The sequence below is a fragment of the Haemorhous mexicanus genome, chromosome 7 (assembly GCF_027477595.1).
Source record: "Haemorhous mexicanus isolate bHaeMex1 chromosome 7, bHaeMex1.pri, whole genome shotgun sequence".
In the NCBI taxonomy this organism is placed as follows: domain Eukaryota; kingdom Metazoa; phylum Chordata; class Aves; order Passeriformes; family Fringillidae; genus Haemorhous; species Haemorhous mexicanus.
The window spans coordinates 2,788,347-2,802,374 of record NC_082347.1 but is presented as its reverse complement, the minus strand read 5'-3'; the positions used below and the strand labels follow the sequence as shown (position 1 = coordinate 2,802,374).

The window sequence follows — 14,028 nt, the reverse complement described above, 5'->3', positions numbered from 1 at the left end:
CGTGGCACTCGTGCCGCCTCGCGCCCCCTCCCTCCGCCGGCCCCGCCATGGCGGCGCGAAGAGACTGAGGGAGCCTGGGGGGCGCGACCGGTCCGGCTCGACCGTCCCCGTGCCCTGCCTTCCCTTCCGTTCCCGTTCCTGCCGTGTGCCGCTCACAGCCCGCCCCTGCCGAGCAATGACCGCGCGCGATTCCTCTGCACTCCCCGGCCGGCGGCTCCCGGCAAATGGCGGCTCCGCTGCTCGCTCCTCGCCAGCCGCGTGAGAAGCCCTCCGGGCTCGCTGTCCGTCAGGGTAGCGGACACACTGTGCCCCTTCCCGAGAGCGGGTTCCCCGCGGCAGAGCCCTTTGCTGGGCTGTGCGGCACCTGGCCAGGGGAACCCGCCCGCCAGGGCTGCCCTGAGCCCGTTGCAGCCGCAGAGCGGGGCCGAGGGGGGGCTCGGAGCTGAGGGTCAGGGTGTGCCCAGGGCACGGCCGCTGCCTGCCTGCCTGCCTGCCTGCCTGCCTGCCAGGGGAGCGCTCGGCACCGGGCTCTTGGCAGGAGTGCTGTGAGGTATCTCCCCGTGTCCTCCGGGATAACACCTTGGCCCCACCTGGGATTCTGCATCGCGGTACTTGAGCTCCCGGGAAGCTGGAGCTTTTTTGGGGGTGGTCAGCACCTGTCTAAACCACTGCTGCTTTAGGAGTGGTGTAGGAGAGACCTGATGGTAAGCGGCGAGAGTTGGGATTTGTTCGAATACCGGCCCCAAACCCATTGTGTTTCCCGAGCTGCGCAGGGCTGTGCGCGGTTGGTGTCCCTGGTTTCCCAGGGATCTCGTTCTGTGCAGGGTTGGAGCAGTCCTTAGTGCCCCAGCTGGGCCATCCCTGCACAGCGAACATGGACTTTCCATGGCGTAGTTTCTTTCCACCTGGGAGTTTGGACTGGATAGAACTCAGCCTTTTTCCCAGGACTGCCACCAACCTAGAATTTTGGGCTAAACTTCATGGATAGAAATTTCAGTACTGGTTTGTTGTTACTGTTCAACATCATGAGCTATTTGCAGAATAGTATTAGTGGATTTAATACAATGGAATTCCTAAATTTAGTGGCAAGACCCAGGTTAGACAGGTCGAATTTCCCCCTTGCAGGCCCTGATAACAAACAGCTTCTAAAAACAACTTGGGATTAAAAATTTTGATACATATGGCTTCAAAGGGATTGCTTTATGGATAATTAACTTTATAGGTGGTCTTTGTAGGGGAAGGGTTTTTTTCTGGTTCTTTCAGATATTAACAACCCTGAAAAATATGTACATACTGGTTTTTCCCACTACCTGCTTCTCAAAGCAAGCTGCAGAGTAACCAGATCAGAAAGTCTTTATTATTCTGTGCAACTTTGTGTGGAAGCATTCTTATTCCTGCTTGCCTCTGGAAGCTGAGGCAAGATCTGTGCTTCTTAAAAAACACATGCAAGATGCTTTTGTCAGCAAATAAGGGGGAGGTGGGGCTTTAAGATTGGTTTGGTGGTTATTTTTGTGAAGACAGTTCTAAGGAAGAAATAATCCAAGTGGTGCAGATGTAGGATCTGAGGCTTTCCATGAAAGTGTCGGTGAGGGAGTGACTCAGGGATCCTAAAGCCTCCTCTGATCCTGCAGGCTTTTCCCCATGTTAGTGATGGCATTGCAGGAGTTGCCTTCTCGTGGGAGGGCAATTTGGCAGTGCTTGGGTCCTCTCCTGATTCTGCAGCTCTGAGCTTGTGTGAGGACAAGGATGGGGCACACCATGCAAAACTCAAACGAGTTATATTGTGCCTTGGACTTCTCATGAATGTGTTCTCTGCCCTCAGGAGGCAAAACCCCTGAAGTCAGTTGAGAAGAACTGGTCCTGGAATATTTGATATATTTTACAGGAATTAATTAAAATAGAGATTTATTTCAAGGGCTATTTATGATTTTTCCAAGTTGTTGGTGAACGTCCTGGTACATTGAAGCAGAATTCAGATTCTCTCTGGGCTCTGAACAAACAGAATTGTCAATATGTGTTAGGACTGAGAGACACCTTTTGTTGGTGGCTGGGTACAGAGAACAAATATGAGATTTCCTCACTTCCAGAACAGTTTGTACATCCTGAGCAACACTAACCACGGCATGTATGGGCAACAGTCTGTGCCATCTCCCGTGCTGCAATTCCCTTTTAAACGAGCTTTAAGTCCTGGGGCTAATCTTTGTAATTTTTTAGTGTAATAGGTATGGCTGCCCTTGCTCTCCTTTTTGAGGATGCTTTGGGATTTGCCCCTCAGAAGTCAGTGGGAGCAGTGAAAGGTTGAGTTACTGTTCAGTGCATTTTGGGCTCTCCAGACAACAGACTGCAGCCGTGCTGTGGGAGCCTTTGTGCCCCAAGCACGGGGATCTCGGGGGCAGAGCTCTGCTGTGTGTGGCCTGACCAGAGGAGTCCAGGCGGGGCTGAGGCTCCGGGGAGCACGTTCCCTGGGAGCTGCCAGGTCCCACTTTGTCACTGCAGTGCAGCCCTTGGAGCTGCAGCTGCCCGGCAGCACAGAAATAGCCACTGAAAGCTGCAGGGGAAAAGGGTTAAAGAGCTTCCCTTTCACCTTAGGCAAATACACAGGAATACTCTGAAAAGAAAGGGATGTCAGGAATGCTGTTGGGAGGAGGGACGGCTGTTTGTTTTTTGTCCTCCCACAGAGTACAACCTATTTAAATATTTACATGTTCTGTTATTAAAAGACTTTCCTTTCTTTCCTGTACTTTTCTGGTTATTAAGTTATGAATGGTGGAGATGGAGAGATTTGTAATTGCTAATTCTTTCACTTGTAGTGACGTTGAAAAAAAAATTCTATTGTTTTATTTACTCAGAGAAGTATGTTGGCAGAGTTTTCAATCAGATTTAAATGGTTTCACCAAGGATTGTGCTTTTTATTTTAATATTATTACTTTTAGTTACTTTGTATATTTTATAATCTTAGTAGGCTATCTGAACATGCAGTACAAGTAGAAAATTTCAGATGATGCAACCTTGAAGAGAAAATGGTGGAAGATTAATATTAAATGTCATTGCAGAACATTATTAAAGCGCTTGTGGATGCAAAAATTATATATTTGTTATTCATAAATAGCCCTCAGTGGTCACTGGGCCCTTCATGGATTCACACATGGCCTGTTCCAGCCTTGGTCACATCCTGGGCATCTGTTCTCCTGCAAGGTCACTGCATCTAGAACTGTATCACCACTCGAGCATCTACTTGCAACTGCTAAGGAGACATCTGGAGTTAATGACATGAAACATCTTGGGTTGCAGAGCTCTTGCAGGGGTGGGAAATGTAATACCAGAACTCCTAAGGCTCCAGGGCAAAGACACCAGCATGTCTTTAGGTTAGGAAGTAATCTTGAAATCAACAGATCATGGGTGACACCAAACGTGTCCAGAGTCGCTGTTGGCCTGAGGCTTTGGTCATTAATCATAGTTGTACATTAAGGTATTTCACCTCAATGTAAACTGAGTTTCACGAGAAATGTGTTTTACACACTGTGCAGACCTTCAGTTCTCAGTCTGAAAGTAACTGGCATGAGAAAGAGTGTTCAGTTTGGTAGCAGACAGTGAGTGTTTCATGTCCTCGGTTTTTTTTAATTGGTCAGTGAGTGGTGTGCCATTGCTGCTTGGTTTTGAGGAGCAGTGTCTGGCTACCCAAGGAAGCCTTCAGAGGGTGAAGGTTGCTCCCTTTGAGTTGATCTGACCAGCAGACCTCTGACAGACTGTGGCAAGGATGGTGCTTTGATCTCCAAAGTTTGCACCCTGTAATTGTTATTTTGGAAGTAATCCTTACTCTCATCTGTAATAATTACCCATCTAATGATCTGGTGAAAGATGGTGGCAAAAGTTATAAATGAAAATTGATCAGAAGATGGCCCAGGTGCAGGGCAGCCTCTCGGTGTGTGCCTGGTTGGCAGTGGCTGCGCAGGTGATGGAGAGAGAAATCTCTGCCACGTTTCAGTGTCCAGAGCCCTGCGGTCTGGCCGGGAGCCGGGGTTTGACGTTGGAGTGACTCTGGCAACTACAAATCCCAGGGAGCAGTGCCGAGAGCAGCGCTGTGCGGGGGCTGGCGCCGTGCGGGGCCAATGGCAGCGGGGAACTCCCCAGCTCCGTGCGTGTCGCCTGCCCGCGCTCTGAAGCGGCGCCCGGAGCTCGCTCCGGACTGCGAGCCGCCTGGTGCCCTGGGCTGCTCCTCATTCCTGCGGGAGCTCTGCCTTTGCCCTGTGCTCCGCAGCCTCCCTGGCGCCTGCGAGGAGCCCGCCGGACCAGTGCCCATGGATGCGATCCTGAGCTGCAAGGCGGAGGACCTGGAGGATTACTACAACTTGCTGGGATGCGATGAGCTGTCGACGGTAAGAGCCTCTCCCTCCTCACCAGCTTATTCACTGTTTGAACGGGCTCGTGTGTCTGCAGGGGATCTGCGGCTGCGTCTCTGCGGGCAGGAATGTTTGAAATGCCTTGTGCACCACCTTTGTTGCCGCTCATAGGATCCCCCTTGGAAAGCTCAGTTTTATCTCCCGTGTTTTCTCCAGCATTTAGAGCCTGGAGTAAGGCTTAGGTTGAAAATGCCATGTAGAACAGGACTGGATTATGGAGAGAGCCAACTGCATGTGTTTGACAGCATCCAAATAATAGTTTGGAATATGTTTTATTGGTTTTGAAAACTGAAAAGGAGCTATTTATGTACAAGTAATACAGTGAAAGTTCATAGCTTTAGGGCACTGATAACACTGCTAAGTTTCTTGGGCTTTATACATAGTACAATATTTTTTAAAATGTATTCACTTGTTCAGATGAAAACAAAACCAGTATCTCTTTATAATTTACCATATTAATATTTTTAAATGCTGTTTTTAATTAAATTCAAATACTAGTTTTACTACTTTGTTTTGATAGCAGATACATGCTTTATAATGAGATTTGGCTAAGCTATTTTAGAGTGATTTGCAGCTAAAACAACTGTGCATCGTGTTAAAGGTTTCCATACAACTTTTTGTTGGCTAGTCTAGTATGCTGCTTTTTTTTTTTTTTTTTAATTTTATTTAGCTGTTCTATTAACTGGAATTGTGTTTATGATTTAGAAAAAGTTTTGATTACTCTGCTGTAATGAGGGATATATTCAGTGGAGATAAAAGTTGTCTTTTGCTCAGTAAATTTAATCAGATGCTCTCACCTGTCCTAGTGGTGAAGTATAAGGATCGGGAGTAAACATCTTCAGTGTGTCCCAGAGGGAAATGTGAAGCTTTTCCCGAGGACACTCCCAGAAGTGATCCCAGCAGAGGGCAGTGCTCCAGGCTCCATGCAGCCTTGTTTCACAGATGCTGTTTCTTGCTTTCTATCTCACACTAATTCCTTGAGGGCTTAGCAATTAATGAACAGCTCAAGTACATGTGATAATAATTTCTCAAATTGCTCGAAAACGAAATGTAAAAGCTGGAATAAATGCTAATGGGTCCTGAAAAACAAGCTGTCAAGTGCTGTTTGTTGGGAGAAGCAGCAGATGTTGCTGCACTGTTTTTGACACGGGAGAGAGAACTTGGAGATCCCAGGCTGACTGAGCTCCAGGATGGCCTCCCCTCAGGACCCTGCACAGCCCTTCGAGGGTCTCACAGGAATTTGGAGCATTACAGGGACTTTGCAGTCTCCCTACTTTGTACAGGAGTCAAGGATTTGGCACAACTTTGGGTGTGCACAGCACACTCCCAGCTGCAGCACTTTCATCTCAGCTGCTGAATATCCTGCTCTTGGTTGGACCTGGTTCAATTTAAGCAGAAATACTCTCAGTTTCTACAGACTTTCTGCTGTGTTAAACACAAACCAAGTTCATTCGTGGCTTCTGGTAGAATGGAGCTCACAGACACCTACTTCATCTTCAGATGTGACAAGAGGAGGGGAGATTTAATTCCATCCTTCTTCAAGAACAATGCTGGTTTTGTATAGTGGGTATTGGATATCTTTCTTGGTAAAACACCTCACCATATATTGTTTATTAATTTTGTGTATGTTGTATAAACTTCCTATAAAGTTTTCTTTCTACTGATTTTTTTAAGCTGAAAACTTCCATGCTGCCCTTCTGCTACATTTTAACCCTCTGTACATTTTAACTTTAAAATTCCCCTTTAAGTAACTAAGTGTCTGAGATGATAGCTGGCTATACAGTAACCAGTGTCACCAAGTTCTCTGTACACTGTGTGTGTTTTAAAGTGTCTCACTGACTGCAGATACACCACATTACATCTGCCCCTCTGGAAGGAGCTTCTGAGCAGAATGAAAAGTGTAGAATTCTTAAGATTCTACCATAGATCACATTTTTTCCCAGAATATGACAAGATTTGTCCAGCTAGTTGAATGAACTGTAATTTTATTCTAAATAAAAAATTCTATGAGACTTAATTTTGAAGTAAGTAATTCAAATTTTATGTGGCTGTTATGGTTTGACAAATGATGAATTTGTATAAACAGCCTTTGTAGTATGGGAAAGAATCGTAATTTTTGATACCTTAGGCAAATTGTGAAAGCTTAAGCTTAATTTTTCTTAAGCCAAAGAAGTTTTGGCTTCTGAATTATAAGAACCTGCAAGATACTTGTAAAAGCACTAAACATTTGAAAATCTAAGCTGATGCCCACTCCAGTGGCTTCATGGCTCCACGTGTGTTAGTTTTTCCAGTGGTTGTAATACTTTATGGTATGACAAACTGTGGGATTTGCAATTAACTGATAAACTAATACATGCCAATATTCTAATGTTGACTATGAATCTATTCTACTCCAAGCCAACCTCTTTGTATGGAAAATTAACTTGAATAAAGAATATGAACTACTGGTTATGGAGTGAGTTCTCTTGTGGTGTCCAGGATGGAAACCTCATGGGGTGCTGGCTGAATTTCCTAAGGAGAGGATGTGGAGGAAGCCACCTAAACACACAAACTGATCTTCAGCAATACAGAGGGCCTTTGCTTCCTGCCTTGAGACTCTGCTGGAAGTTGGAGTTGATTAAACAACGTAAAGAGCAACTGAAGGGATGCATTTTGCCTCTGTAGGCAAATGTCTTAGCACATTTTTCTCGAGCCATACTGGATGACTGAGCCTCACAAAAGCAAGACTAAGGAGGAGTGCATGGAAATGAGATTAAATAAGCAGTGTTGCTGGCAGATGGTTGTTGTTACCTACTTTGTTTGTACTAAAGCTTGTAAAATTGAATGGGACAGAATCTTTCAGCGTTCCTTGTTGTTTCTCCCAGCCTCTTTCAAAAAGAAAATTTGCAGGTTTTTTCTGTGTTTACTCACATTGTTTCAATATTTTGTTTAGGTTGAACAGATTCTTGCTGAATATAAGATTAAAGCCCTTGAATGCCATCCTGACAAGCATCCTGGAAACCCCAAAGCAGGTATGTATTCTTTCCCGTGTAAAAAACAATCTATTTTTTCTTCTGTTAGCATGACAAGATAAAAAAATCAGCCTTAAAACTTTCCCCTCAGTATATTTCAATCATAGTGTGCATTGAGCATGTTGTATTTAAATAGCAAGCTTGCAAGTCTTTCTAAGACTTGCACACTCCTTTGTGATAGTGAAGGAAGACACTTGTTGGATATTTTTTTATTTCTAGGACCTTGAATCTTTTTTCTTTCTACAGTAGATCATCTTTCAATAGAGAATTTATTTCTGGAGTGTGTCCCTTCCTAGACCTACAGAGTTGGTGCACTTCCACACTCAGTGGCACTCCAGTGCCACACTTGCATCAATCAGTTAATTTACTGCCAGGAACAAGCCTGTGAGGAGCACATAAATGGGCTTTATTATCCTTTAATGTAATTGAATAGCTGGAGGTGAAGAGAAGCCAGCCCCATGAGGAGCCTCTGTTTGCAGAACAGCAGCTGATGTTTGTGTTGATGAGAGGGGGCAGCTCCTCAGAGCTGGGAGGGCTGAGCAGCACCTGAGTGATTTGGAGCCAATCTTTACCCATCCAAAGCCACAGAGAGCCCTGGGCAGAGCTCACCAAGGCTGAGGTACAAAAAGGAGCAGCCAAGTGCCAAATATCAGAGCAGCTTTGCTTGTCACAAAGAAATGTTACACTCTCTCTTTACCTGAACACACCTTGTTTACTTTAAGTACCTTTTTATAGTACTAGTGAGAGTTTGCTTTGTGTTTTATTTCATCAGCTTAAGGTTAATAAAGAGTAATTAAAGTAGACTTTTCTTTTTTTGAAAACTAGTAACATTAGAATAAAAAAACCTAGTACAATTGTTCCCTCAGCCCATTGTCTCTTGTTTGATTTATTGTTATCAATTTTGATTAGTGTTTGGGTGTAGTGTATTTCAAAAGAACTCTCTCTAATTTGTAAACTGGAATAAATGAATAATAGTAATAATAATAGATCACTGTTACATAGGTGAGTCATAGATGAAGTCTAAATCTTTATAACCCTTCCACAAATAGTAACATGCAGCTGCATCCTTAGTAACCATTCTGTGAAAAATTACCCTGTAGGGAAAAATGAGAGTTCTTACTCATTCAGTCTGGATAACATTTTAGCATACGTGGAAAATACACCTAATAAAATGCACAATTTAATTAATCTGAACTATATTTAGATTATTATTCTTGTTTGTCAGTTCCTGTTTATCTTTTTTCCTTGCTGCTCATGGTTCTCGTTGCTGTGCTCTGCTCTGACTCCTGTGCTGCTGCAGATCTCAGTGTGTTCCTTCTAAGCAGTGTTGCTCTAATCTCCCTTTTTAAGGTGGGGCTGACTTGTGTCTTTTACCTGTGTACTCTATAAGTTCCTCTCAAGTTTAGGAGCTTTTGAAGCTGCTAGACAAAGGAACGTTTCAGTCCTGATTTGCAGGGGTACCAGTCCACCGAAGGTGCCATGATCCTAAAGCCAGCCAGAGCTGTGACCCAGAGCCACATCCCTTGGCCACTTGCTTCTCCTTCTGCCTTCTCCTCTGCTTTGCTCCGAGCCATTGCTGGCAGGTCCCCTTTTGCATCTGAATTCATTCCTTTGCCAAGCAAACCTTGTCCTTCGTGTCCTTTTTGTCTGTGTCCCAGTGGAGGATTTCCAGAGGCTGCAGCAGGCCAAGGAGACGCTGACCAACGAGGAGAGCCGGGCGCGTTACGACCACTGGCGCCGGAGCAGAGTCACCGTCCCGTTCCGGCAGTGGGAGGCGCTGAGCAGCTCCGTCCGAACGGTCCGTGCCGCCCCGTCCGGGCCATCGGGCCCGGCTCTGCCTTTGCTGCAGCGCCAGGCTCTGCCCGTGGGAATGGTGCAGAGACCTTCCTGCGCTGTGCGTGCTAAGGAAGTGCAGGAGACACTGGAGCACTTCAGGAGCCCATTCACACAAGGCAGTTAGGCCAGTCGTTTTAGAGTGAATTTATCAAGTTGCTGCTTTTATAGGAAGTTTAAGTAACTTAAGGGCTGTTTTCAAATGCTTCAGCTCACTTTGCTTTTGTACGAAACTTTTATTTCTTTTCGAACTTAAGTTAAAGCTGGGATCCTTTTATAAAATATTCTCCTCTTGGTATATTGCTTATCAGATAGATTTTCATGTTGTCTGATTAAAGATGTCATTGAAAAAATCCAGGGGGTAGTTCCTTGTAACCCTGGGCTTCCCACAGAGCTGGAGGGGCTGGTGGGGTCATCTGGGACAGAAGCAGGAGCTTTTTGGGTGATTTCCTTCCTGATTTTGCCTTTGAGAAGATTTGCAAGCATGGCCCTAGTAGAGCTCAATTCCATAGCATTGGATTGGGCTACATGGTCATACTTTAAGGCAGGTGAATAAAAGTTTCCTATGTCAATTCTGCCCATCTCAGTTCGGCTTAGGAGAAATGTTTGAGACACTTCAACAACAGCATTATGCCTGAGCTTAAATGTTTGGTGGAAATATCCAATTAAGCTTAGTTCAGTTCCAAACAGATGTTATTCCACAGACTTTAATACTAAATATTTTCAAATTGCCTTGCCTTCAAAAGGTACTCTGAAGTTAAAGACAGCTTTGAAAATGAACATTTCTGAAGTCACTCAAGCCCTCTTAAAAAAAGTCTGAATTCATGCCAGAGGAAACTGATCAAAAGGCCCTTAAAATTCTGATGTACGTTTTGTTCTTCACCCCCACCTGCCATAAAGTGTCCTCTCCAATGCTGCTTGTGACACGTAACCAGACTTTCCCCTATCCCATTGACCTGAAGGCTTCTCAATGTGCTTTGTTTAACCATTTATTGCAGCAATATAAAAAAGAAAAAGTCATTTAAAACCCTTAAAGCGTAGGGCTCAGTTCTTTGTTCTGTTTGCATTCCTTTAGTCAATGCACTGGGCTGTCCAAAGTAAGAAGGACCAAATGCTGGAAGCTCCTGACTTTGGTAATACCAACAACATAACTAACGAGATGTGGGCCCAACAGCTGGAAAACAGTGGAGATGGATTGTTGGAAGGGAGCAGGGAGCAAGAAGATGTTGCAATCCCTGATGTGAAACCACAGCCTTCAAAGAATCCAGACTCCCCAAGTAAGTGAAAACAGCAGTTACAGAAAATTGCAGTATCCGGGGATTGGCCTGAAATGGGGACTTTCAGTCATGAGAAAGTCTTCTCCAGAACAGTGTGTTGAGCTTTTAGCTTTTTAAATGTGGTTTTGGGTTGGGATTTTGGTTTGGGTTGTATGCTTTTGATTACTTATTTCATGTTGAAGTTTTCAGATGCTCCTTCCTCCCTACCCCAAGTTCCTTGTTTGTTTGCGAGTAAAAGCTGCAACTGGAGAAGGAGAAAAAAATGCTGCAGCCAAAAGGGAAAGTTTAGTTTTTCTGATATACAAAAATGCAAAGTAAAAAGAGAAGGCAGTTATTTTCAGTGACTTTTAAAAATAAATTTTAGATCTGTTAAGTAAAATATTTAAGTTTGGGGGTTTTTTATGCATTATTCACTGCTTTTGCACAGTTTTCATCTGATGAGTTAATGAGGTCTAAAATTTAAGACTTGAAGGCTTCTTTTATATTCAAACAGTTTTGTTTTTTCTAAGTAGTGTATGCACCAGAGTAAATGTGTGTTTCAAAAGTGTCACCTGGCAGTCAGCATTTCCTGGCCGTGGTTTAGGTCACTGATCAAGGCTTCCTTAGCACCACGGGCACCCTCTGTGCTGCCTGATCCTTCAGCAGTTTCATAATCCTGGCCCATGGTAGCACAGAACTATTGTTAAACAAAACCCTGCCATTTCTCCCCAGTCTGATAAACAGCAAATTATGGTCAGCTGTGAGGGCAGCAAAACCTAATGTAATCCCAAACATTTGTGGAATGCACAAAATTGATTAGAAAATTCTACAAGGAAGTGTATGCCAGGCCTAATGAAAACTTGATTCTTGATTTTGAAAAATTATGCTATAACTTCATACTATTTGCTTTTTTTTTTTTTGTAATTAAATAATCACTGTATCCTTTGTAGAACAGTAAAATTTTGAAGGAAAGAAAACATCATCTTGTTCCTTGTAATAGTGAATTTTCTTTTCAGGCATCTTCTTTCTCAAGTGGTTTTTTTTTTTTTTAAAGTTTTAATTTAATTTCCAGATATTTGAATGGGAAAAACATCAAACTCATCAAGTGCCTACTTCACTTATCCAGTGGTATATATTCACATGAATAATGTTAATGTTATAATATATTTGACAGGGTGTGTATGCACTTCAATGTTTATACCCCATGTTAGGATGTTGATAATGTTTTTGTTTTGATCCAGCAAAAATTGATATATTGGGTTCCACTTTGAAACTGTGGCATTGTCTGTTCCTGTCACTGGCCTGGATGAATTCTGGACTGCCACCCACATGGCTACTTCAGCTCAAACAACAGATTTGAACACTAATTCTGCTCACAGGATTCAGTTTGCTGTAAAAGGAAGGTCACATTTTATTGTGAAAAGGACCCAGATCACGTACTTGCAGATTTATTACATCATCTTTATCACATCACATCATTTATCACCTCACCTCCATCTTCTTGCCTAGATTAGGCCACTGCAGTTTGTCAGTTTTGCTTTGTGAGTCCCCTTCAGGGACTGCCAGGGTCCTCCTGTTCTCCTTTGGGGCCTTCCCAGCTGAGCTCTGTGCCGAAGGTCGCTCTTTGAATCTTGTTCAGCCTGCCCAGAACTCAGTGCTCTATTTGTCCCTGCTAGTCAGCAGCACTGGAAGTGACCCCTTCTCTGCTTGCTTCTTTCTGGGAAGACCATCCAGTACTGTTTCAGAAAATTAAATTTTATGCATGTTTATAATAATTTAGTTGCCTTTCTCTTTTTTGCCCTCAGGATTTTCAGAGGGGAATTACTGGCACTTGCGTTTCCGCTGGTCAGGCGACGCTCCATCAGACCTTCTGAGGAAATTCAGAAACTATGAGATCTAAAATGAGACACACACAGGAGCAGGAGATCATCTGTTCAGCATTCCCTTTGGGTTTTTAACAGCAGTTATAAATTATTGGTGTTTTGTATTCTTTATTGGAATGTGTTCTTCTCGTCAATGTCTATATACTGACTTATCACACATGCTGGGAGCATTACAGGTGGTGGATTTTCTATTCAATAACCTGTTCAGTATTAATATAAAGTGATGTTGTGAAGTTATCTAACATCTTGTATATTGTTTCTTATATTCTCAAATATTGTGTGGTGATTAGTATTTCTTTCAATAGTGGGACATAATAAAAAACATACTCTCAGTAGAACCCTGGGCTCCAGGGTGTCCTACTCAGAGGATCTTCCAAAAGCTTTATGACAATGAACTGTAAACAGAGCTGTGCTTATCTCTTAACTCTGTGCTCTGCTTCACTTCTCCATTGCATTGTACTCACTGCAGTGATTTATAATGTACTCATTACAAACTTAACTTGTAGGAGAGTTGTGATCTTATGTTATAGATGAAATAAGAAGGTTCTTGTTATCCAAGGTCCCTGTGACAGATTAAGCACTCCTAAAAATCACTTGTCTTCTACCTTAACAAGAACACTTTTTGCACCAGTTGTTTGTTTTGGAAGGCAGTTTCAGAACTTTACTTCTCCAGATAGCAATTTTTGTCTTAGGATGTACTGGTGGAAAACTGATCCCCTGTGTATGTGTGCCAATACTGTCCCGTGGCTTCATAGCAATTCCCCTCCGTGCTCAGGTGTGCTAGACTTGGCTTTACCAGGGTTTTGTGCAGTGAGGAATGAAACATCAGTCTAGTCAGCACTAATGTGAACAAAATCTCACACAAAAAGTTTTTGATACTTTGGGCAACTTTTCAAATTCTGCATTGTTGTTTATTTATGTTCGTTTATTTGTGCTTGTTTTCTTCTTTGCAAACTTGGCTAATATGTCAGGTATTGACATTGTGGTTTTGTGCAGGCAGATAATTCCACCAGCAGCAAATAAAACTTCATGCACACAGAAAAGAGATTTCTTTCATCTTTTTAATTAAATCCTCCACCCACCACAGAGATTCCTTTGGAATTTCTTGTTATTTGTCATCTTAGTGGGTAAAAGCTTAAGGAGTCCAGTTGGGAATCGCAGGCAGTGCAATGGAAAGTGTCACCTGGCGAGTGCAGAGCTGTCCCCACATGGGAACAGTCTGCTGTCTGTCCCTGGAGGGGTGTGTGTGGCTGTGCCCCTCCTGCCTGGGGGCTGTTTGCAGCCTGCTGTGCCCCAAGTGCTGTCGCTGGAGCCCAGGAGCAGGGGTGGGATCTCACTGACCTCGTGGGCACCTGTGCCCTGCAGGCGGCGCTCGCCTGGGGCTGTCCCCGTGTCACTGCTGCTGCTCTCAGCTGGTGAAAGCTGTGCCGCAGCTGTGCTGCTGCAGCCACGCTGGCCTAGGGTGGGTGGCACTGGTACCAAGAGCCAGTTCTATAGCACATCACCTTTCATTCTACATGCTTTTCCCTTGCATATTTTGCAGCTGCAAATATTATGAGATTAATAATTCTCTGTAACATTTGTTAAATGTAACTGGTTTGGTTTTTTCTGGTGCATTTGCTGCTTTACTTTATACAAAGGTATT

At 43.8% G+C, this 14,028-nt stretch overlaps 1 protein-coding gene across 2 annotated transcripts; it reads left to right on the top strand.

Moving 5' to 3' along the window:
* The first annotated feature begins 27 nt into the window (after positions 1 to 27).
* DNAJC12 (DnaJ heat shock protein family (Hsp40) member C12) lies at positions 28 to 13,426 on the top strand. Of its 2 annotated transcripts, XM_059850819.1 has the most exons (6): positions 28 to 704; positions 4,259 to 4,376; positions 7,333 to 7,411; positions 9,070 to 9,209; positions 10,320 to 10,521; positions 12,306 to 13,426. In XM_059850819.1, the coding sequence occupies exons 2-6, from the start codon at positions 4,299 to 4,301 to the stop codon at positions 12,398 to 12,400; spliced, it is 594 nt and encodes a 197-aa protein (XP_059706802.1). In that variant the 5' UTR covers positions 28 to 704; positions 4,259 to 4,298; the 3' UTR covers positions 12,401 to 13,426. The 2 variants fall into 2 exon arrangements, with proteins under 2 accessions (XP_059706802.1, XP_059706801.1); XM_059850818.1 differs by having other exon boundaries at positions 29 to 4,376.
* Positions 13,427 to 14,028: the final 602 nt, after the last annotated feature.